This window comes from Lacerta agilis, chromosome 4 (genome assembly GCF_009819535.1).
Source record: "Lacerta agilis isolate rLacAgi1 chromosome 4, rLacAgi1.pri, whole genome shotgun sequence".
NCBI lineage: Eukaryota > Metazoa > Chordata > Lepidosauria > Squamata > Lacertidae > Lacerta > Lacerta agilis.
This window is the reverse complement of record NC_046315.1, coordinates 81,595,589-81,619,391: the sequence shown is the minus strand read 5'-3', so window position 1 is coordinate 81,619,391 and position 23,803 is coordinate 81,595,589. Positions and strand designations below refer to the sequence as shown.

The 23,803-nt window shown below is 41.7% G+C and overlaps 1 protein-coding gene across 1 annotated transcript in view; it reads right to left on the bottom strand.

Annotated features, from left to right (window-relative positions):
- SLC15A1 (solute carrier family 15 member 1) overlaps window positions 1-13,602 on the bottom strand; it is a 35,224-nt gene extending 21,622 nt beyond the window's left edge. Inside the window, exons 1-6 of the mRNA XM_033147849.1 lie at window positions 13,479-13,602; window positions 7,213-7,241; window positions 4,983-5,067; window positions 4,737-4,878; window positions 1,054-1,173; window positions 112-211 (exon numbers count right to left, since the gene is read on the bottom strand). Coding sequence (XP_033003740.1) covers window positions 112-211; window positions 1,054-1,173; window positions 4,737-4,878; window positions 4,983-5,067; window positions 7,213-7,241; window positions 13,479-13,482 — 480 coding nt within the window. The 5' untranslated portion in view covers window positions 13,483-13,602. The remainder of the gene's footprint in view (window positions 1-111; window positions 212-1,053; window positions 1,174-4,736; window positions 4,879-4,982; window positions 5,068-7,212; window positions 7,242-13,478) is intronic.
- Window positions 13,603-23,803: the final 10,201 nt, after the last annotated feature.

Genomic DNA, 23,803 nt, shown 5'->3' with positions numbered 1-23,803 from the left:
CTCAACCAGTATGTTTGTAAATAAATTACAAAATGCCGATAAGCCTTTAGTGACCTTCCTCCAAATAAAAATAAAGCCCAAGTTAAGTGCCTCTCCTCTGGAACTTCTTACCTGATGATCCTCAAACTGGTCTCCACCAAAGGCTGATACGCAGGGCTTGATTCCTCCCGTTCCAAAAGCAATAAGGACCAAACCGATCATAGAGAAAGCACTGCAATAGCAGAAATAGATTAATAGTTGTTGTTTCAGTTTATTACCCACCCTTCACCATAAGGTCCCTGGGTATGCTACAACTATTTTAAATATACAAATATGCTCACAGCAAAGAATGATCTTTTAAGAAACTGGGTTGTGTGCTGGTAGGCAATCCAAATGCAAAGCAATCACATGTAACAGAAGTAAATGTGAACATGCTGAGCTTCTCCATAAGTGAACATACTATATACTCCGTAAGTATACAGATATATAGGGTGGAGAGACAATAGATCTGGGGCCTAGCACAGAAGACTCCATGCCTGAGCTCCTTGAGTCACAACCTAATAATGCCGCTGACCCATATTGTTCTCTGGTGTGCTGTTGCTGATTTGTTGAATGCACAAGTTTTTCCTCCTTTTGTATGTCTCTACTCTGACAAGAGAGCTTCTGCTGACCTATGGTGCCTCAAGGGGCAAAATTTAAAGTCAGTTTTCAACTGAATCTCCATGTTGTGTATCTGGCAATAAGTTTTCATGCATATGCAATTATTTTTCAAGCAGGTGATAGGATTATCTGACAGTTCTATGCCAAAAACAACATGTCTCACGCAGTTTTCAAGGCACGAACAAAATACAATAATTGAAACACTTCCTCCAAAGGATAGCTGCAGTTTTATTGAGATAGCAAAATAAAGCTCCTTGGACTTTGCCATGTGATAGGAGTCATATGATTATGCAAAGAAAGGAACAAAGGCTGCAACAGTTCAAACCACAGTAAACAAAGGATTTGTGGGTACATTGAACCACTCGATTCCAATCTGCATTTACAAGGAGAGCAGAAGTAACTGCTGCAACTTACATGGGAATCGCAACATTATCTACTTGACCATCCCTGTCTTGATCCAGCAAATCATGTATGGAGCCTACCGACAAGACCGCTTGCCCAACTGTGTACACAACCGACAAGGAAACAATGGTCCTGTTATGAAGAAAGCAGACAAAATATGTATTTTTAATGACACAATCCCTTATCTTTCTTGAATATGCTGCATTTTGCTTAGACAACTAAAGCATGACAACAAAGAGGTGAGCATGTTGTTGTTGAACATGAGCACTCCATGTCCGTTCAACATTTGTTTGCTGCACTGCTTCCATGCTCAGTATCCTATTTTGCTCTGTATGTGAAAACAATATACCAAATATGTAAAGTACGGTGAACGATTAACTGCTCAGTCCTATCAACATCTGCTCAAAAGTAAGTCCAGTTGATTTCAATGGGGTTTAGCTCCAACTAAGGGTAATTCCACAGTTTAATGCAGGGGATGACCCTCCAGATGTGCTTGGACTCCAAGTCCTATCAGACCCAGTCAGCCTGCCCAATGATCAAGCATGATGGAAGCTGTAGTGCAACCATATCTGGAGGGCACTAGGGTCCTGCTCCTGCTTTATGGTTTCACTAAGGAAAGCAGCAACGTATGTGCAGCAACTGTGTTTGCTATATAAATTGTAATAACCGTGCCTACGCATATCCCTGGGACTCAAAATTTCTATGCAGCAAGAGCAGTAGGCCTCTGTGCAAAACCCGTTTTCTGCTTTCAGATTACATTTGCTGCATTGCAATTTTCTTCAATTAAAAGAAAAACATCTAGGGATTTACTAAGCAATCCTACTAAGCTGGCTCAAAAAGAAAATGCAAAACACAGCATTGACTAAATTCGGGAAGAGAAACTTCTTTCCTCAGGAAAACATTTCAGGAAGACTGGAATGTGTCTTACGGTCCATCTAGCATCGTGTTGACTTGACAACACCAACTGGCATCACTTCTCCAGGTTTTCCCACTCCTACCTGGAGAAGCAAGGAACTGAACCTGGGACCTTCTGCATGCAATGTGTTCTACCACTGAGCTACAGCCCTTTTCCTGACCAAGGTGGGTCATCATGTTGGAAAAAGGGATAGAAAAATGTGCTGATTATTATTTGTAGGTTATTCAGTGCTACAGTAATGACACATGACCTACAACGTATTGTATCTTACGTACCGGTAATTCGCGCTGTCCAATTTGTACATGCAACAAGTATCACCCATGGCATCTACTCTCTCCCACAAAACTGGAATGCCCAGTCTAACCGAGTAGAGAGGAACTTCAAGGCACACACAGTGTACAACCGAGCAGGGACTGGCAACATGAGACCTGAACATTTCTTAATTGTTGTGGCCAGCCTGCCTGATACTCATTAGAATAGTTAACAAGCTCTTGTACACACCCTCTCTCCGATAGAATTGTTTGGCAATCTACACTTCAGTATCTATTTGTATAAGATTTTATAGAGATAGAGATAGAGATAGAGATAGAGATAGAGATAGAGATAGAGATAGAGATAGATACATACAGTGGACGCTCGGGTTGCGAACGTGATCCGTGCAGGAAGCACATTCGCAACCCGCAGTGTTCGCAACCCGCAGTGCAGTGTCTGCGCATGTGCAGGTCGCGATTCGGTGCTTCTGCACATGCGCAAAGCGCAATTTAGTGCTTCTGTGCATGCGCCGAACCTGGAAGTAACCCGTTCCGGTACTTACGGGTTCAGCGCAGTGCACAACCCGAAAACGCACAACCCGAAGCGGCCGTAACCCGAGGTATGACTGTGTATGCATTCTTTTTAAAAAATAAATAAATAAGCTAATACATTTTATAAGTACTGTAAAACAAAAGGATTATGCCACATCCCAAATGCACAAAACCAACAATGATACACGTCTGAGATGCAAGCTGAATTGTGGAGCTTATAAAAAGGTTTTACAAATAATATTAACTACTAAGTAACTATTCTCATAAGACTTCAAAGGTTACATGATTTCATTTCCATGTAGGAAAGAAAACAAAACAAAGTTGCAGCTTACTTTTTTTTAAAATGTGCATTGGCCTAGTTTGCATGTCATGCTAATCCATGGCACTGGCATGTAGCCTTCAGGACTCAAGGTTTCAGCCATCTTACTGCTTCTCGGTCATTCTGCCATTGTACCAAACTAAGCTATGGTTTGGCATGTTGTCTGAATCTAGGCTTGTGGTTTAGGTGCCCTGGATAAACCACAAACCATCAACCATAAGACAAACCCTAATTAAAACAACTCATTGCTAGTCTGGTTTCAGACAAGACACTAAGGCTACATATACACATTCATTATCGAATCAATGGAGATGGAGCACGTTTTTTGTTTTGTTTTTTCTATGAAGTACAAATGCAATCTAAATCCATTGCATATTTTTGCCCATTAAAAGTGCTTCTTGAGAAACTGGTTTCATTCTGAAAATACAAGCTCATAGCAGATTGCACTGCCCCAGTGTGTCCTTTTGAAAACAGATATATGCAGCATCGGCATATACCGTACTAAGAACACAATTCCCATGTCCTGCTTCATTCACTTGGGGCACAGAGGAAAAGACATGGATAACCTAATCAAGGGGAGAGTTTTCAAACTGTGTATCGAATAATCACACCAACCCTTGTGAATGGCAGGTTCTAGAATGGACCTACATTAAAAGCAGTACGTTGAGGGCAAACATGAATGATTTTAAGTTTGAGGAAAGCTACATTTTTGTGCTGCAAATTGATTGCTGTGTATGCAGCCTGTCAAGCCATGGCTTCGCTCAGTGCAGCAACAAAACATCCAGGAAAGAGTAAAAGCATCTGCCATCTCCTCTATGGAAGCCTGCATATTTGCACATTTGCATGACAGCTTAGCATGATGTGCCCAGGCCAATGCCTACATCTTTATAGAAGCAAAACAGGCAGAAATTCAAATATTGTTGTCTCCATCCCAAGGAGAGGTGGGTTTGGTGGATTTCTGCCTGCCTTGCTGTTGTCATTAGCGCACAGCATCTGCCTGGAGGTTAATAGGGAGAAGTAGAAGCTCAACTTCATCTTAGTATTAGACCAAAGCTTTAATTACCTCCACAAAAGCTCCTTTTCCCATCTTTAAGACGTGTGTGTATATGTAAAAAGGTAAAAAGGTAAAGGAACCCCTGGACAGTTAACTCCAGTCAAAGGCGACTATGGGGTGCGGCGCTCATGTCGCTTTTCAGGCCAAGGGAGCCGGCGTTTGTCCACAGATAGCTTTCCGGGTCAAGTGGCCAGCATGACTCAACCGCACAACGGGACACCATGATGGAAGCCAGAGAACACAGAAACGCTGTTTACCTTCCCACCACAGTGGTACCTATTTATCTACTTGCCCTGGCATGCTTTCGAACTGCTAGGTTGGCAGAAGCTGGGACATAACAACGGGAGTTCACCCTGTCACACGGATTCAAACTGCTGACACTGGAAATCTGGTGGGACCCCAGCTACTCACCCCATTAATTTGCCCACAGGCATCTATACATATAAATTAATACGTGTACATTTTATATAAACCAATGTCACAGGCCTCTGTGCCCAGAGTTCTTTTAAGTAATGCCCCTTCAAATGAAACAGCTTGACTCTCTTCACGCAATTCAGCTGCATCTTCCACAGAATTATTCTGGTATTCTAAAATTGCACTCACATGAACTTTCCCAGCCAGGAATCAGCTACAAGCGCTCCAAGGATAGGTGTGAGGTAGCAGAGGGCAACGAATGTATGGTAAATGGCTGTAGCAAGATTGTCGCTCCAGTTGAGAAAATACTTGAAGTAGAGCACAAGCACGGCTATGGAAAGAAAACAAGGAGAGTAATTAGGGAAAGGAGGGAGGGGAGAAAGCACTCTGTCGCTATAGCCACAAGCATCCAGCAGAAGTAAAGGCAAAAATCACCTCGCATTCCATAGTAGGAGAATCTTTCGCAGAATTCATTGATGACTATGAAGAAGATGCTGAGCGGGTAGCCAAAGCAACCGGGCTGATGGAACAGAAAATCAAATGAAGATTAGCATCAATAATTAGGACATTCCATGGGAGAGGTGGCAACTGACATACATAACATCACAGCAGAACAACATAACAGAAACAGATTTGGATGGAGAGCAAAAAACAAACAACACAACACAACCCACACCTATTTCTGCAACAAACAGAAAATATGGATTCTTTCACTCACACGCCTCTTAGGCCTTGCTCCTCATATGAGTCTTTGGAGAGCAGAGTCCAAGTTTGAGGGGACCCACCTCAGTGAGCCTCCTCCAGGTAACCTTCGGTCAGCATCAGGCAGCTGAGTCCAAGAGCAGCCATGTTAATTTCCCACAATGTAGCCCATTGTGGGAAATGAAGATGCCAGCCCCCAGCCCCAGATAATTTTCTAAAGGGGAACATAGGGGGTGGGGAGAGCAGCAGGCATCAGCCCATTGGCTGCTGCTCAGAGATGTAGGGCTGATGTCAGGCATTCTGGATAAACTAATGACTGAGGCTACAATCAAACCCATTGGTTAAGTATACTAAAGTTTTGGTTTTGGTTTTTTTTTTTTTTTTCAATAGGCCTGAACGTGTTCAACTCAGCTAGATTGTGGTAAAAGAATGTACTTTTTGCTGGAGTCTGTGGGCAAGTATTTTCCTTGTTGGAAAAATAATGCAATTCCTCCCTTGACAGCTCCGGTAATTGTTTTGTTTTGTTTTTATCATAAAAGAATAAGCTACAGAATACTAATTGATGGAAAATTATAAGACAATTTTTTAACCTATAAAATACTATGACTTTTTTATTTTAAAAAAATTAAATATTTAAATGCCATATTGTGTAAACAACTGGAGGATCCCCTGTTTTGCCACACCCACAATTTTCATGATACTTTCTAAGGCCACATGCCAATGTACGTGTTAGGCTTTGCATGGCTAAGCCTGGGCCAGACATGAAACACCAGAGCAGTTACAAGCTTGCATCAATACAATAATGTTTCCAGAAATTCTGGTACATCAAACAATGGTTGCATTGCTTAAACATTAACTGATAAGCTGAAGAGGTATTGGCTGTCAGGAATTGTCACAGCGTCCTTCCTCATCCATTAATATGAAAAACGTGTGGGCAGGGCCCAGAAAATGATGTGAAAGTGTGAGGTGCAGTTTCACCCCTGGAGCAAGGCTGACCTAGAGGCCTAGGGAGTAGCTGGATGGTAAAACAAACTACCTATGCATGCTGCTCTGAACTTCGTAGGAAAAGATCGTGACATGCTCATCTAACAAACACAATTTAGATTTGTGGTTGCTGCTCTGTTTGTTTGGTTCTAAGTAGCCTTTTCCATTCATTTCCAGATATGTAACAGTTAAATGTAGAACAAAACTAAATTGTGCTTATCCTTGAGTCACAGAATTGTAGTGTTGGGAGGGTTCCCCAAGGGTCATCCAGTCCAACCCCCTGCAATGCAGGAATCTCAGCTAAAGCATCCCTGACAGATGACCACCCAACTTCTGCTGAGAGACATCCAATGAAGGAGAGTCCACCACCTCCTGAGGGAAATCGTTCCACTGTCAAACAGCTCTCACTGTCAGAAATTTCTTCCTGATGTTTAGTCAGAATCTCTTTTCTTGTAACTTGAAGCCATTGGTTCAAGTCCTACCCTCCAGAGCAGGAGAAAACAAGCTTGCTCCATCTTCCATGTGACAGCCCTTGAGATGTTGAAAGATGGCTATCATATCTCCTCTCAGTCACCGTTTTTCCAGGTTAAACATACCCAGCTCATTCAACATTTCCTTATTCCATTACGGTTTTTAAAGATGTGTTCTATTTCTTCTAGAAGAGCATTGTGCTTAAATGTCAGCAAATGTTTAATTGAAGAGAACTTCAGATATGTGGAGCAATCACCAAGAACAGCATCTTATCTGTGCTTGCCACTCAACTCCTGTAGCACTGAGGCATGAGCAAGGAGCTTTATAAATCATATAAACAGTAATGGGAAATAGTGATGGAAGCAGTTGCTTTTTTTAAAAAAAGGAATCTAAATTACTTAAGACTTTCTAGACGTGTTCTAGGCAAAATTCAAGTGTATTCGCAACACATGCACATCCACAACTCACCCAAACTAAAGCTGCCAAACTGTGCAGCACAAACACTTACCGAACGGCCTTGAAGTCCTGTATTTTTCTCTGCAATGAGACAGGGGTGAGGGGAATGGTGGAGAAAAAACAATAAGTAGCCTGAATTAATTTACCTAATAGTAGAATGAGCACATACATTATTTTAATTTACTGTTGAGGAAACTGGATTTTAGCCACATTTTTGTATAGAGACATAAGGACCGAATATGAAATTAAGGGCCTATGAAAGGCATGAAGTATAATAAATGCCATCTAGCCACAGGTTCCATATCACAGGATAAAAGGGTGCAAAAGATTAAAAGATGCAGAGGTCTGTTATAAGTAGATTCGCTCATAATTCACACATTAATCTTGTAAAATATGTGGAGCGCACAGTAGATTCATGTGTAGTGTTCCTACACAGCAGAAATAGCACACACACTTTTGAATGTGATCCACCATTGATCAACTCTAAGTACAGGTAATCCTCTCTATCTCCCCCTTCAGCCAACTCAATGTGGCTTCCACATTTACTCACTATTATAAAGATATAGCAGGCATGCATGATCAAGAGCTCAAAATCTCTTTACCTTAAACAAATGTGCAAGTATCTACGCCAAGCTCATATTCCAATATTTATTAAGAGGTATAAGCACATACATATAAAATAATTATCCAAGACTGAATTCCCACCGTTCAATTTTGTACGTAACCAAATATCAGCCTTGTGAATTTACCAATTTGCTTGAGACTCACTCCCCTGCAACTCCACTCCAATATCTGAAATGGTGCCCAGTAGAATCTACTGGGGTTGCCAATAAAAGAAAATCCAATTTTTAAACAGAAGTTAGAGACCGGAGAACAGATCTGATTGGTCTTCCTGACCTGCTAAGGCATTGTAAGTGGTCACCATATGTGCAAAGTTCAATGCTCTCTGCTTTCATTCCAACTGCAGTGGTCCCACCCTTCCTTATTTTCATTAAACCTTTAAATTGTTTGTTTATATTAGGGATTTCAATTTTAAATAAGTGATAGTTATATCAGGGTTGTTGATGTTGTTGTCTCTGATCTTGGGCTACCTTCCCAGGTTGATGAGCCCCATCTGCCCCTCACTTCTCTCTACTGTACAACATTTGCAGAAACCACCTTCTTGACTGTTGGACCCACTATTGGTCTCATCTGCTCAGTCCACAAGTGGGGGGGATTAAAGGTGTTTTGACATAATAAAATTTTAAAAGAAGATGGTTGTATGGACACGCAGAACACAGATTATGATGCACTTTTCACATTTAATGTGTGATATTTGGAGTGCAATAGTCAAATTTGGTTGCCCTAAGCACTTTTTCACTTCTGGAATTTCAATGTTACATTTTTATTCCATTTTTATTTTTATTCCAAACTTGCCCTTCCAGGAATGCTCCAAGGAATGGTCTCCCCTTTTTATCAGTACACACTTGGTGCTTCAGAGATATGTACAATTAATTATATAGCCTTGTACTGGGGGGTACAGAAAAATGGGATTAGCTCCCTGAATCTTAACTGTGCTGGATACTGTGCAGTTTCTTATGATTGCTATCTCTTGCCACGCATTGGCCCTGATCCAACTAACCGTAGCAGTTATACTTAAGTACCGCTGGAATCAAACAACGGGTTTTCATTAGTTAGCGGTAATGAACTTGCCCCTAGAATTCCGATGTCTTAAGTACAGGTAATATGTACCTGTGACAGAATGACTTCTTTGCTTCCTGAAAGTGAGACCTCTAAAGCAGGGTAGCGAACCTGTGGCACTCCAGATGGCATTAGGTTCCAATACTCATTGGGGATGATGGGAGTTACAGTCCAACATCTGAAAAGCCATGGGTTAGCTACCCACTTCTAAAGTTTCTCAACTTCTAGCTAAGTTTGCCCATTGTAAATATCATGGGAATAAAGAAATTAAAGTCTATACCTCAGGCTTTTAAAAGTTTGCATGACTAATGTCAGCACTTATTGTGCTACTATGTACCCAGCTTCATTATCTTGAAGATAAGACTCTAGAACAAGAAGGATTTGTACTTTAGCATCCTGATTTGTGAAATAAGCATATTTCTATCACAGCTATATGCTTGGTCATAAGAGAAAGCTATTGCAGCTATTAACATGTGGTCCAGAGTTCATAAACAACTGGCAGTACTGTTAGCTAATCTTCAGACATAACACAGAAGCAAAAAACCCAACAACCTTGGTGGGACTAAGAACCTACTCAGTGCATGGTGCCCATTGGAAAAACTGTGCAATTCTGTTTCCATCTCATTTGGTCCATGATAAGGTAGTTCTGTACATCCCTTCATAGATGCAACAACCAGCTTTTGCATGAAGTTGCAAAAACTGATAAAAACAAATAGCTGGAACACACTTAAGTGATAATGCAAAACTGATGGTACTTAATAACTCCTGAGCATCCTATAAGGCAAATTCTGATTTTCAGATAATGGGACCTAAATGTACAATAAATGTTTCAAGCACACAATCACCTCTTCTACTTAAAACAACAAAACAAAAGTTTGTTCCTGTGTACAAAGGAAAGATACATCACTGATTGCCAGTTTCCATCTTTACCACAGATGAACAGTTTGCCTCTGGGGTGAATGGCCTTTTCTGCACTTGCAAATGGAAGTGTCAATATTTGAACATGCACAATATGAATCAGTGCAACACTACTGCACCGATACGGGAAATTCAGGATGGATTTAAGTATTCCTGTGCAAATGGATAGAACTAGCCACAAAGGGAATAGCAATGGCATAGCATTTGCTGTTACCAAGATCAGAAAAACTAATTTCTAACTTTGTTAATATTAAGGCTGCCTAGTTTCTCTTTATTCCTGTTGCAATTAGCAAGGAAGCTGCAGTTTCACTTAAGGATGGAAACAGACATGGGTAAAAGCAAGCATTCTCCACCCTCAGGAGATGCAGATCAGGTTTGTCACGCCTCTTCTCAGTAAGCATTGGCTTGGTGTCCGGTACCGAAAAGAGCCAGATTTACCGTAAATGTTTACTACCTTCTCCCACATTCTCTTTTAAGACTCCGATTAGATGCAGATTCATGATATTATTATTGCCAAAGTTTCAATCCCCACTGTGCTTTGTTTACTATCTAGTCTGATTAAGAGAACTCAAAAGGTTGGACACTACCGGTATATCATGGTGTTTGGGTTGGTGTAATAAAGGTCTTTCCTTGACATGGAATTACTTGTAGCAAGTCCCTCTAAGTTCAGTGGAGCTTCCTGCCTTAAAAGTATTATTTAGATTGTAGCTTTAACTCAATAGTAATATGGTCCAAATACTTCTCTCTCTGGGCACATGTGGATGCACCCACCAACCCACCCACCATAAAGGTATACATTCTGGTTTTTAAAATACACACTGCATCTGTTTTAAAAAATATATTATTAAAAAGTATTTTAAACACTAATGATATGAGTTAATAAAAAGTATGTATCACAAGACATTTGGTTGCACTTCTAAAACCACATGCATTGTCAGAATAAGGCTTCACTGGACACAACTGAGATGTCTTTTTGGAGTCAATTGTTGAAGCTAAACTCACCCCTAGGGTTGTCTACTTGTGGGTGGGGTGGGGGAAGGGAAAGAAAGACAACCTAGGTTGCTTTGGCCTCTTTCTCAGAGTCTTGTTATGCAGAAACCATCAGGTTTACCTTCTTGCTTCATGGCTAAACATCACCACCTATTTATTACAGGAGGCCTAGCTGCTCTTAAAGGAATAGCAACAGGAGAGTTGATTTGCTACAAAGATGAGGAATGAAACTGATTCTCCACCCCTTCCCTGTGGAAACAGAGTGACTGAAACAAGTGTCACTCATTTAATCTGAGTCTGTTTTGCAGCTGTTAAGTGCATAGGAGCCCTGCCAAGGAAAGGTGGTAGCAGTTGCATGCACTAAAAGCTAATTATCTTAAGACCAGTACATTAGCCGGACAACAAGCTCATCAGCCCAGTTTCTTCACTTGGTTATTTACTTAACCCATCTGTTTTCATGCCAAATCAGTATTTGTGTTGCTCTTTTTAGAAAAAACAACTCACTTAACTGAAAGTATAAAGGAACAAGAAATAGCTCTCTCTGGATACATGAATACCAATGACCTAAATATGTTGATGTGACACACCCCTTTTCTGCATTTCATTATAGGCTGTTGCCTCTAAGTGCAAGAGTGAGTTTAAATTTGATGCGCCCAAGCTCTGGTGAAAACCGGGAATGCAAACCTGTATTTGGGAGTAGCTGCCAGAGAGCCATGTAAATACAAGGAAGAGGAATGTTGTGACACCTTGAAGACTGACAATAGATTGCGATGATATGAGTTTAGGAATAGGAAGCTGCCTTATATCAGGGCCAGATCACTGGCCCATCTTTTTCAGTACTGCCTGCAGTGACTGGCCAACTGACAAGCAGTGTTGGGGGCTAAACCTTTGCATAAGAAGCAGTGGTTCTGCCTCTGAGCTTTGTGGACCAGAGTCCATTGAATCAGACTCTAATCTGGGAAAGCTATAAACCTGTTAATCTTTTAAAGGTGCCACTTATGTGAGAGGAAGTTGCTAGCTGTGGTCCACAGGCTTTATTCAGCAACATGTCCTTATTAAATATCCACATTGATTTTTTTTAAAAACTGCATTGTTGCTGCTTCTTTTATTTCTCAAACTGTATTTTATTGCATTACAATTCAAAGTCTTTGGAATGCTAATGCAACAAAAAACACTATAAGAAATGAAAGCAGCATTAAAAATGCAATTATAATTCATAGAGTGTCCGGCATGGCACATTGCAATTGCTACAAAAGGCGGATAAGCGATTAAGCAGTCCTCCAAAAAAAGAACCTCAGCAATATTCAAGCAGTTTGGGAGCTACTGTCCTAGATTTCAGAAGCACAAGCCACCTCTCCAGTCACACCTCCAGGCCTCTAAGAAGCATGCCTGGCTTTAGACTGTATGGTGCTCTCCAAATATTGCTGGACTCCAACTCCCTTCGGCCACAGCCAGCATGCTTGATGGCCGAACATGGTGGGAATTGTAGTCCAGCAACATCTGGAGGGCACCATGTTAGACTCATGGAACTGTAGAGTTGGAAGGGATCCCGATGGTCATCTAGTCCAACCCCCTGCAATGCAGGAATCTAAACCACGACCCTAAGGTGAAGAGTCTGATGTTTTACCGACTGAGCTGTTCTTGTGGGGGCTCCAAAGCACCGTTCAGCCACCTAGAAAGCAGAGCAGACCCTCATTGGAAGAGAACCGAGACCCAGCAAACTCCTCTCCTTGCCCTTGGAAGCCTGCACTGGCCCGCAGACAACCTGAGCGCTGGCTCGCTCAGAAACGAACTTTTTTTGTGGGGTGTCTCTCTTTCGCTCCCCGCCCCCAATATCCCGGGGGGCACTTCCGCGCTGCTCCCAGGCATTTGAGAGTCGAGTCCCTTCTCACGGATTCAGCGAACGCGCCCCCGCACCATTTCAAACACGTTTCCCGCCTTCACCCCCCCAAAGAATCTTGGGAACCGTAGTTTGGCCCCTCGCAGAGCTGCAGTTCCCAGAAAGCTTGGCAAACTACAGTTCCCAGGATTCTTGTTGGGGTGGGACTGAGCGTGGATCAGTCAGGGATACAGCTGCGGGGGTTGCATCTCCTCTCCTTTCTTGGGGAGGGGAGAAGAGACCTGTTAGCTGAAATGGGCCTGAGTCAGAACACGGCGCTCGTAGTTTTCCTGAAGGAAGTCTTCCCCTCAGTGCCTAGGGCTGCTCACGCCCCCCACCCGCCCCAGATAAAGACAACTTATTCATTCAGGGCGCGCAGGAGCGCTTGGTAACACTAACACGGGCACCCGCATTGATAGACGGCAGTTCGGACGGTTGTGTGGAAAAGGCTATTCCAGCGTGTGCAGCTTGCAGGAGCGCACGGCTCTTTTCCCGCCCGGCCACCTCTCGCCTGACAAGGAGAGCGCCCGTCTCTTCTGTCTGGGCTCTCCTGGGCTGGAGGTGGTGTTTGAGCAGAGGCTCAGCAGGCACCGGGCGAGGATGCTGCTTGAGCGACACCGTGCGCTGCAGGTCGTAGCCCTAGACGACTGCAGCCCTGCCATCCTATTACGAGCGGCTACCCTGTTACGACTCCCAGGAAAGTGGGTATATAGACGCGCGCAGACGCATACACGCGCACGAACACCGGGGTCAGCTCAGGGCTACGCGCGTTTCCCGCGTGCGCCGACGCGCGCAACCCACACAGGTGCCTCGGCTGCAGCGCCTGGAGCCAGCCCTTCCCACATACGTACCCATCGGGGCGCCCGCGGATGGTACTGATGGTCCTGCTGAGGCGGGCGAGCGCACGCTGCGGAGGGAAGGAGGACGCGGACGGGGTTTTGTTCTTTAAAGCCTCTGCCGCTGGCCTGGCGCCAAGTCCTACCCCCCACTTACCTGGCTGGGCCAAGGAAGCTGAAGAGGTGGTAGGCGGGGAGGAAGCGGGATCATGGGCCGCCCTCGCTCCCGAGAAGGAAAACACACGCGCGCCCAGAGAGAGAGAGAGGGAGGGAGGAACCACTTTTCCCCATCACCACAGAGACAATCGGCCAAGGCCATCGTTGACCTCGTCGACCCACTAAGTTACACAAAAAGGGAGGGAAGCGGTCAAAGAGGAAGAAAGAGGTTTAGTACCTCTCACAGGAGTAGAGAGGAGGTCCCCACGCCACCACCTTTTTACCTTGGCCTTCACTGGCATCCTGGTAGAAACCTAACAGTTGCCATCGCTCCCTCTCACTGCACTGCCAGGACACGACCTGTTGAATTTCCACCTGTCGTGCAGAGACTCCGATGGGGGGGGGAGGGGAGAGAAGTGCTTAGCTGTAAGAGCTGAAAGGTTTTAGGAGGTGTATAAGGTGAAACAGTTAAAAAAGAAGAAGAAGAAGAAGATGGAGAAAAGGAATATTTTAGGAGGAGGTGGAGACACTGGGGAAATGTGCTTGTGCCAGGAGAGAGGAAGAGACTTAAGGGGGGGGGGGGACTAAACCGAAGGATTAAAAGGTATGTACGAATAATTTTTTTGGGGGGGATAACAGAAAGCCTTCCCCCCTCCCAGCTGCTTTTTTTTAACAGCTGGGTCTTTCATCCTGACTGAAAGTAACATGAGCTAGAAAATGCATTGGGCAAACACAGAATAAAAGGTAACTGATAAGAAATGCAGATACCAAGGAACAATGGGTGTACATTTATATAATCTACTTAAGCACTTGAATTATATATTTATATTAAAAGATTGATATAGTTTGATACAACAATATTTATTTGTGTTCCTGTATGTGATTCTTTCTCTTGCGATTTTACATGTAAATGCTTAATAAAGGTTTGATAAGTATTAATATTTATTTGCATTATTTGTATTTGTGTATGGCACTAGTTGAGTTTTCTGCTTTAACTCTAATGATGATGATGATGATGATGATGATGATATCAATTACTTTACCATAAGGTCTCAGGGTGGCTCTCGACAATAAAAAAAACTGTTTTCAATAACAACAAATTACTACCAAAAGAGTAGGGTAAGCCCCTCCCCCCCACACACATATGTCAGTTGTAACTTACCTTGATTATTAATACATTTCTTGATTACATTTTCAGATATTGATCCTAATACAACAATATAAACATTGAAGATGGATCCAAACATTTTCTTGTTATGGCTGAAAGAAACATTGTCTGGCTAAGATGTTAAAACTTTCTTGTTATGTGAATTTTGTTATAGAATTGCAATTCCGATGCCTGTAGAGGACATTAAAAGGAATATTGCAGAACAGGAAAACTACAGCAGAATTCTACCCAAGTTTACTCAAAAGTAAGTCCCACTATATTCCATGGGGTTTACTCCCAAGCAAATATGCATAGGATTGAATATTATGGTTAAAATTATAAATACTGGGGAATTTAAGCTGCACAGAGATTTAACTTTTGAGATAAATGCGCCTAGTACTGTTAATTCACATTAGAAATGGTCCCATCTGGTCTCAGATTAAAGAAACAAATGGCTGAACTGTAATAAGTAGTAAAAGTAATATTGTAAAGATTTCCAGAGGGTAGTCTGCCATGGTAGTCTGCTGCAAGAAAAACAATAAAGAGCCCTGTGGCACCGTGATTAAAAAAAAATAACAATGGCACAAGCTTTTATGGAATAGTGTCCACTTCAAAGTTGCAAACTGTATTTCTTTTAATATACTACAAAGTCAATTCTGCTGATTGGAGGCAAGTGGTGGCAGCCCATCTTGTGTCTGCATTCTGAAGCAATTTGCTTCTGGATACACATGTGCAGATTAAGCTGCAGGTTATCTAGAAAGTGTTTCGTTTCCTTTAAAAAAAGCCTTTTGCTCACATTGAAATAGTCTTGGTAAGACTTGGTACAGAATCTTAACAAGCACTGCTTAATTTTTTTCAAAAAAAATTCTTTTAAGAAAGCTTCTGACTTGGTTGTGGAAGTTACAGGAAACATAGTATCTGAAGAAGTGTGCATGGACACGAAAGCTCATACCAAGAACAAACATACGGTAGTTGGTCTCTTAGGTGCTACTGGAAGGATTTTTGTTATTTGTTATTTTTTTATTTTGTTTTGACTATGGCAGACCAACACGGCTACCTACCTGTAAAAGGAAACATAGTGTGATTCATAGAATCATAGAAATGTAGAGTTGTAAGGGTCCATGAGAGCAATCTAGTCCAACCCCTGCAATGCAGGAGTCTTTTGCCCAACGTGGGTCTCGTGAGGTACCTTTATTTTCTAACCCTTATTCTTACTACACCTTTAACCATTTCTTTATGCATTAAATTTAATGTAAAACAAACCTTGTACAAAATCAAAATAGCAAGAAACCCAAATGATGTTTCAGGTGCTATGCTGGCATATTCCCCTGAAGGGAGCATTTTTTTCAGACTTGTAGTGGGTGGGTGGGGAAGTGTCCTAATATATATACTGTCCTATGTATATACTCACACCACACAAAGCTATACAAACCTTGGGTCAACTTCTTGTTCTTGAATGTATTGCTTGTGTAATCATCAATCTGGAAAACATTGCTATAACAGAAGAATATGGGTATAGATTGCTATATGTCATAATTACTGGCGACATCCCCCCCAACGCCTCCTGCCCCCTGGATTTCATCAGTGGTACTCTTAACCATAGTCCTAAACTTTATGGATGAATGCAGCTTAAACACTTTTTTAAAGCTTGTTTGCCATTCCCTATCCTAGCTCCCTCCTAACTATGTGAAGCTGCCTAAAATTTCAAGATTCCTGAACAGCAAAAGAGTGTTAAGCTAGAACCTTGAAAGAACAAACTATCCAGGAGGAAGCAATGTGCCCATTTTTGGACAACATGAGGTTTCATATCCGCTTTGTTATTCTTGTTATCTATGAATAGTAAAAGGTACACTATGTGGCTACATGAAAGACTGTGTAGGTTTCTGGTTAAAATTTCAATTTATGCTTGATGCTGTCCTAAGGCAAACTCACTAAACAAACAAATAAACAAATTAATATATTTGCCAAAGATGGTTCACTACAGAGAGAAGTGGTGGTTAGTCCTGTTTTGAAACCAGGTATTAAGCACTGTTTGGAATTACTGCCAAAATATACACGCACAGGAAACAGGAGAAGTGTTGCAATAATAGCTGGATCAGACCAAAGTTTCTTCTAGCTCCCATCATTCAAATAGTGCTTATGGTATTTGAAGTGGTAAGTGCTCATTAACATGGCTTCAAAGTAAAGTTGTGTTTCACTGGTTTTTACCTGGCACAAGTGACATCAAAGTGGAAACTGAAAAGAAACATATTTTTAAACTATTTGAAGGAAGATAATTTTTTTGAAGTTAGTAGCCAAATAATCTGTAGAACCTTGAAAAAAGGATACAGATGCTTGCTTTTTGCCACCCTGGCTCCCTGCAAACAGTATATTTAAAATCAGCCACTGAGCTCAGCTTGGCATGCTTATGACCTGCCAATAATACCTATTACTATATATATTATTATAATATTATATACCTAATATAGGTATGCCAATACCTATAGGTATTAAGATGAGGCCTGCTGCCTCCGATCCTAGAGATACTGTAGTATATACCGGTAGTATCATGACTAGTAGCTACTTGTTGAGAAAAATAAACCCAGGACCTACATGGGAACAAAGGGTCCTCCATTCTAATGAGAAACTGGGTCTAAGATAGCATTGGTTTAAACTAAGGAACATGGCTAGTTATCTAATAAGGCCAGAAACAATACATGATATTTGCATAACATTTACAAATCCCTGGGCATGGTACTTAAAGCAGGAAACATGGTATTTAAAGTGTATACCCAAAAGCCTCTCACTGTGAGAATACCAACTCTAAAGATACCCTTTTGTATCAACTCAATTGATTTTCTAGGTGTGGCAAAGAGGGTTTTGGTTGGTTGGTTTGGTATGTGTGTGTATGAGGGGGAAGGTTGTTATTTTGGTTAGGAGAAATACGTTTTCGAGATTCTAGGATTTTTCTTGCTTTGGAATCTACTTGCCCACATATGCAATTGTTATTGCACCTCTATTTTTTTTCTCTGCCTGTACATTTAAAATTAAAGAGATTGTTATGGTGTCTTTACAAAAATATCTGTGCTCTCTCTTCATATTGTGGAGGCTGCCTTGAACATCCCTGGACTCTTTAGGGAAGAGGTGTTTGCAAAATGTGGACATGAATCTCCTCTGTAAAAATGCATTTTCATAGTTTTGGGATGAGAAAATTTAAGAACAATTTTTGTATAAACAGTAAATGACAGTTACACAGATGCAGAAAAGACTACTGATGATTAAAGATTCCCACTGCTTGAATCAAATGTTGAACTCTGGAAATCTTGGATTTCATGGAACAGACTATGCTAATTATTATTCTCTTTCCTGAAAGTATTGCACACACCACTCAATAAATTAAATTATGTTGAAACTAGTGATAAAGGATGAGTAATTCAGAAGTCTTAGAGGAAGCAGTTTGATTATGTGGAAATGCTTTCTAGCAAAAAAACAAGTACAGGGGATTTCAGTAGTTTTGCAGCCAAATGACCTGAAAATTTCAGCAATGATGAAAATTATGATTAATAGAGAAATGAGTCTTGTGGAGCTATGAATGAAATGCACATCCATATCTGGAGGGAATGACGTGAATCAAAACAATTGTATCATTCTTAAAGATATTATATAGGAACAATTAACTTACAAATTCCATACAAGGCTTACTAATTATGAAATAAAGCAAAAAGGGCTAGTGGCTAGTTCAGTGGTAGAGTGGAAATGTAAACCATTACTATTAGCAGAATTATTGTTGTTATTATTTTTATGTGTGTAATGGCTGCTCACTAAACACGAACGGAACTTTGCATGGAAAGGTCTCACATGAAACCCTGATATCTCCAGGTAGGGCTGGAAAAGACTTCTGGTGGAAACCATGCATGGACCAATAGTCTCAGTTGGCATAAGACAACTTCCTATGTTCACCTCAAACAATAAGTGATGTAAGGTAGTAAAATAAAAGGAAGAAAAAAACCACAGGCAGACGTTACGCTATATATTTAGTAAATTTTTATTTCCCTAGGAATACAGAGAAGCTGGGGTGTGGAGAAGTCTAGAAGGGATGAATAAGTAAGTACTTTGGATGTTAAATTGATAAATTATTGAAAGTTGAAAATAAAATATGAAAAATAAAGGAATGCAGAGAAGTGCAGGACTCTCTCTCAACTCCCAACTCCTTCTCCACAGCTGAGAAGCCAAACCAAAATACAGCTGTTTAGTGTGGGAAGTGCTTTTGACAGATCATGGTTGCCATGTAAATTGTATTTATTATATAAGAATTCCCCACCCGATGTTCTTTAGAACATATTAGGGTTTGAGGAAGTTCATGGCACATTTGAATATGGTGTTGAAACTGATGTTTTCAAGGTCAGGAAACGAGTGCTATATGGCTGTCAATCAGGTTGTGATTAGTTGCCTAATGCATGGTTCTTATGACTTTCTTTCCACCTTCCATGCATAAATGTAGATACCAATATTGAAAAGAGTCATAGCATTAAAGGCCCATTCCATTTTGCTGCCTGAGGTGAAATGGGAAGGTGTTGCTGTCCCCCCTGCTGAAGCCTCACTGGGGTCACACGACTTTGGTGGCAGGGACAGGCAGGGCAGCCATGGGGGGAGTGCCCCATAGGATCCTGCTACAGGACAGCTGATTCATTCTGTCTCATGGGCAGGCAGACACTGATTAAAGGTGTAAGTAGTAAAAAAAAATGTACCCACAGTTAAAAGTTAAAACACACAGAAGGTCCCACTGGTAAACAAAAAAGGTCACTTCATATTCACGAGTGGTTTTGGATTCTACAATATATGACTGGGGCCTGGAGCTAATTTAATGGCATCTGAGGGAGGGAGAGAGAGAGCGAGAGCGAGAGCGCAGAAGGAAGGGGTAGAGCTTAGGCGTTTACAGTGGTACTTGGGTTAAAAACTTAATTCGTTCTGGAGGTCCATTCTTAACCTGAGGTACCACTTTAGCTAATGAGGCCTCCTGCTGCCGCCATGCCACCGCCACACAATTTCTGTTCTCATCCTGAAGCAAAGTTCTTAACCCGAGGTACTATTTCAGGGTTAGCGGAGTCTGTAACCTGAAGCTTCTAACCCGAGGTACCACTGTAGTGGGAAACCACAAAGTGTATTCTCATTGACTATCTGCTAGTCTCAACTCTGCCCTTTACTGATGGCAGGCAGGCAAGGTTGCATATACCCAACAAAAATATAGGGACATTTTTCTACTGGGTAACTGATTCTTATCTAAAGATGCATAAGGTTTGCCTTTAACTTTAGTGGAGCCCACATGTTCCCCACCCATGCCTTAGGAAAAGTCCAAGACTGAAATCGCAACCCTGCTCCCTGCTCCTGCCTTGACTCTTTTTCTTCTGTGTTTAACAATTTGAGACAGCCTTCTGCTCAAGGAAATGAGTTTGCTGTCTGGTAAAAGGAAACGTATCCACATATTTATAAGATAGCCACCCCACCTACTTACTTTGTTGGTGCCAGATATCAGAATCTTCTGTGAAGGTCCCCCCCCCCCCCGTGAAAGAAGGGATGGTTTAGCACAGCAATCCCAACATAAACACAAAAGTGTACAAATGAAAATATGGTGGCATGGAATAATAGTGAAGCTAACGTGGATGCAGTAATGTGAAAACATTAGGGAAGTATCTCAGAACAACTGATAAAACGGGATGCAGTATACACCCACGTCGAATGCAGTCTTAATGCACCAGTGACGTTGCTGCAAACTCCTGCAGTAAAACAACAGATTGGATGGACCCACAATTATTTATTGGTGGTCTAATCTTCATCATCGTGTGTGTTATCCTGTTTCTAATGGAAGAATTAGATAGAAACTGAAAGAGAGATAAGAAGCATCATGATTCCAAAGTACATGTTTCAAATCTTATCTTCAATAAACTTTTATTTCCAGGTCAGATTGAAAACTTTTTTTAAAAAAGCGATGAAATAATAGCCTTGATTTTCCACAAATAATTAGATAATTTGTACCCCATAGTAGTTGGATGCTCTCAAGTTTTGTTTTGTATTTACACCAATATTTCAAAGTAGGAAAAGGCAACTTTTTTTTTTAGTTGTTCTTATAGGGGAGTTTACAACAAAAGGATGTTTTTTTATTGATTCTTTGACATAATTTCCAAGCTAGTTGATAGAAAGAATGCAGCCTTAACTCCCTGATTATTGCTGATGGAGTAGGTTAGGAAATAGTATACTGTATACATGCTCATCTACTGGCTTCTACCAATCACTAGAAAGCATGGCACCTGGAACACTTCTGTTGGTGGTGCATCCACAAATGGTAGCAAGTATAGGGCCCTAAAATGGTGAATAATGGGATGGTGTGAAACAGAGCTGAGCTTTGGTCTACTGGATATTAAGAAGCTCCAAGCCTCTCATCTGTACCAGCCTGAAACCAGCACTGGGACAAGGGGCAGAAACAGGGGGGGGGAATGCCCCCCCTTCATCCTGATCAACACTAATGATACTGGTGATGGCAAATGCTGAGCTTAGCTGGAATTCTGCTTCACTGCCATTGCTCTGGTAGGGATAACTGGGGATGCTGGAAGGAAGGCTCCCTCTCCTTAGAGCAGCAACTGAGGAAGACAAATCCCTTCCTCCTCTGCCTGCTTCCTAAAGGTTTAAGAATGCCCTCTGCAGTCCAGGGAGAAAGGAGATTACTTACTTACTATTTATTTATGCATTTATATTATTTGTAACCTGCTCTTCATCATTCACACAATCTCAGAGTCGGGAACGACACTGAAACACACTAAAACAATATTTCAGTTAAATACAACATCAAGTGAAAACAGAAAACATTTATTAACAACGCAGCTATATTTATGTATGTGTAGATTTATGTCCCTGCCCATGCTCCTAGGAGCTCAGGATGGCCCATGGTGCTATTTTCTCATTTTATTTTAAAACAGTGCGAATTAGGATAAGAATGAAAGTGAGCTGCCTACAACAACATCAAAGAGATTTATAGCTGAACAGGGATTCGGGCCCTGTTTCCCTGCTCCAAGTGCAACAGGCTCCCTCCCTGTTGTGTTTGTTTTGACATACTGGAATTCACTGTGAAACTTTAAACACCTCTAAACAGAAGCTGCCCACAGTTATGTTGTAATCTAAATTATACTATCCTAGTTGGAGGCAAAAGGCTTGACCTCAAGTCTGATTTGAGGAGGAGGAGGAGGAGGAGGAGGAGGAGGAGGAAGGCATTAAAAAATATACCAAACAAAGGTAAGTGCTACTGACTCACCTGGTAGTGTCATTCTGTCTTGGATTTCTTTCTAGTCTTCTGGCGGTTCCTGTGTGCAACTGTGACTGGTAGATTCTGACAACTTAAATTTGCTGCTTAAGGGTAAAACGACTTAAATTTGCTGCACAACATTAGAAACGGAATCTCAGGAGCATGTTCAGCTTCCAAGGCAAAGTTCAAAAACCGGAACCCCTACTCCTGGGTTTGCAGCGTTCGGGTTCCGAGTTGTTCAGGAACTAAGCTGTTCGAAAACAGAGGTACCACTGTACTGTGGTTTCCAGTGCTGGGTTTTTAATCTGTGCTCACATGGCTTTTCTCACATTAGATTTGGGACAGCATTTAGGTGCTTGCCACATTCTGAATATGAATAAAACATACGCACAAGATACAGTCTCACATTGTATCTCCTTCCAGACAAACATCACTGACACCAAATTGGGCTGGAAGTGGGTGTGGAGCTTCCTTGCTTCAGCAAAACATCAAAGGAATGTTGAGAGAAGCCGAGGAATGTCAAGAAGACTAAGGGAAACTCAATGGGTTCCCACTTAATGCCAGATTTTGCCTACCTTGAAATATGAGGCAAATCCAGAGATTTCTATTCGGGTACAATATCTGCAAAATTGTAAGGGGTGGTGCAAGGATTTTAATCAGAGTTTCACACATCCCTAACTACTGAAGATGGAAGCACAACCAATGTGAGTCACCTCTGTTAAATTCAGGCAAAGGTTATAAAGGTATTGGCCAAACCCGAGTAAGTGATTGTGTTACCTACATTCCAAACATAGACCTTATGAAGGTATAATTAATTTCTTTCCTTTAGCTGTTATGTAACTGTGATATGCAAAATTCTAATGTATTTTCAGATAATCTAGGTTGAAAAAGGTTCCATATACTCCCTCTGACCCTACTGTCAGCAGAATGGGAACTCTTTTGTATAGTGCATGTGTGAATTAAGGCTGCACAGCATGCACACAGACCGTACATTTAAAACATCTGATTTCCCCCAGTCCTGGGAATTGTAGTCCTGGAGGATAAATTCCAGTTCCCAGGATTTTTTATATTTTTTGGGTGGGCAGGGAGACAATGTGCTTTAAATGCATGGTGTGAGAACAGCCTTTGGCTCTAGGTTGAAACCAGAGATCTGTTAGCATAATTCTCCTTACAGAGAGTACAACTACTACTACTACTACTACTACTGTTGTTGTTGTTCAGTCGTTCAGTTGTGTCCGACTCTTCGTGACCCCATGGACCAGAGCACGCCAGGCATGCCTATCCTTCACTGCCTCTCGCAGTTTGGCCAAACTCATGTTAGTAGCTTCGAGAACACTGTCCAGCCATCTCCTCCTCTGTCGTCCCCTTCTCCTTGTGCCCTCCATCTTTCCCAACATCAGGGTCTTTTCTAGGGAGTCTTCTCTTCTCATGAGGTGGCCAAAGTACTGGAGCCTCAACTTCAGGATCTGTCCTTCTAGTGAGCACTCAGGGCTGATTTCTTTAAGAATGGATAGGTTTGATCTTCTTGCAGTCCATGGGACTCTCATGGGACTAGTAGTTTATTATTTATAGCCTGCCCATCTGGCTTGGTTTCCCCAGCCACTCTGGGCGGCTCCCAACAGAATATTAAACAGAATAAAACTTCAAACATCAAAAACTAACACCAACCAGATGTTGGTGGATTGCAGCTTCCACAACGTCTGACCACTGACCATGCTAACAGTGTCCAACAACATCTGGAGTCTCACAGGTTCCCCATTCCTA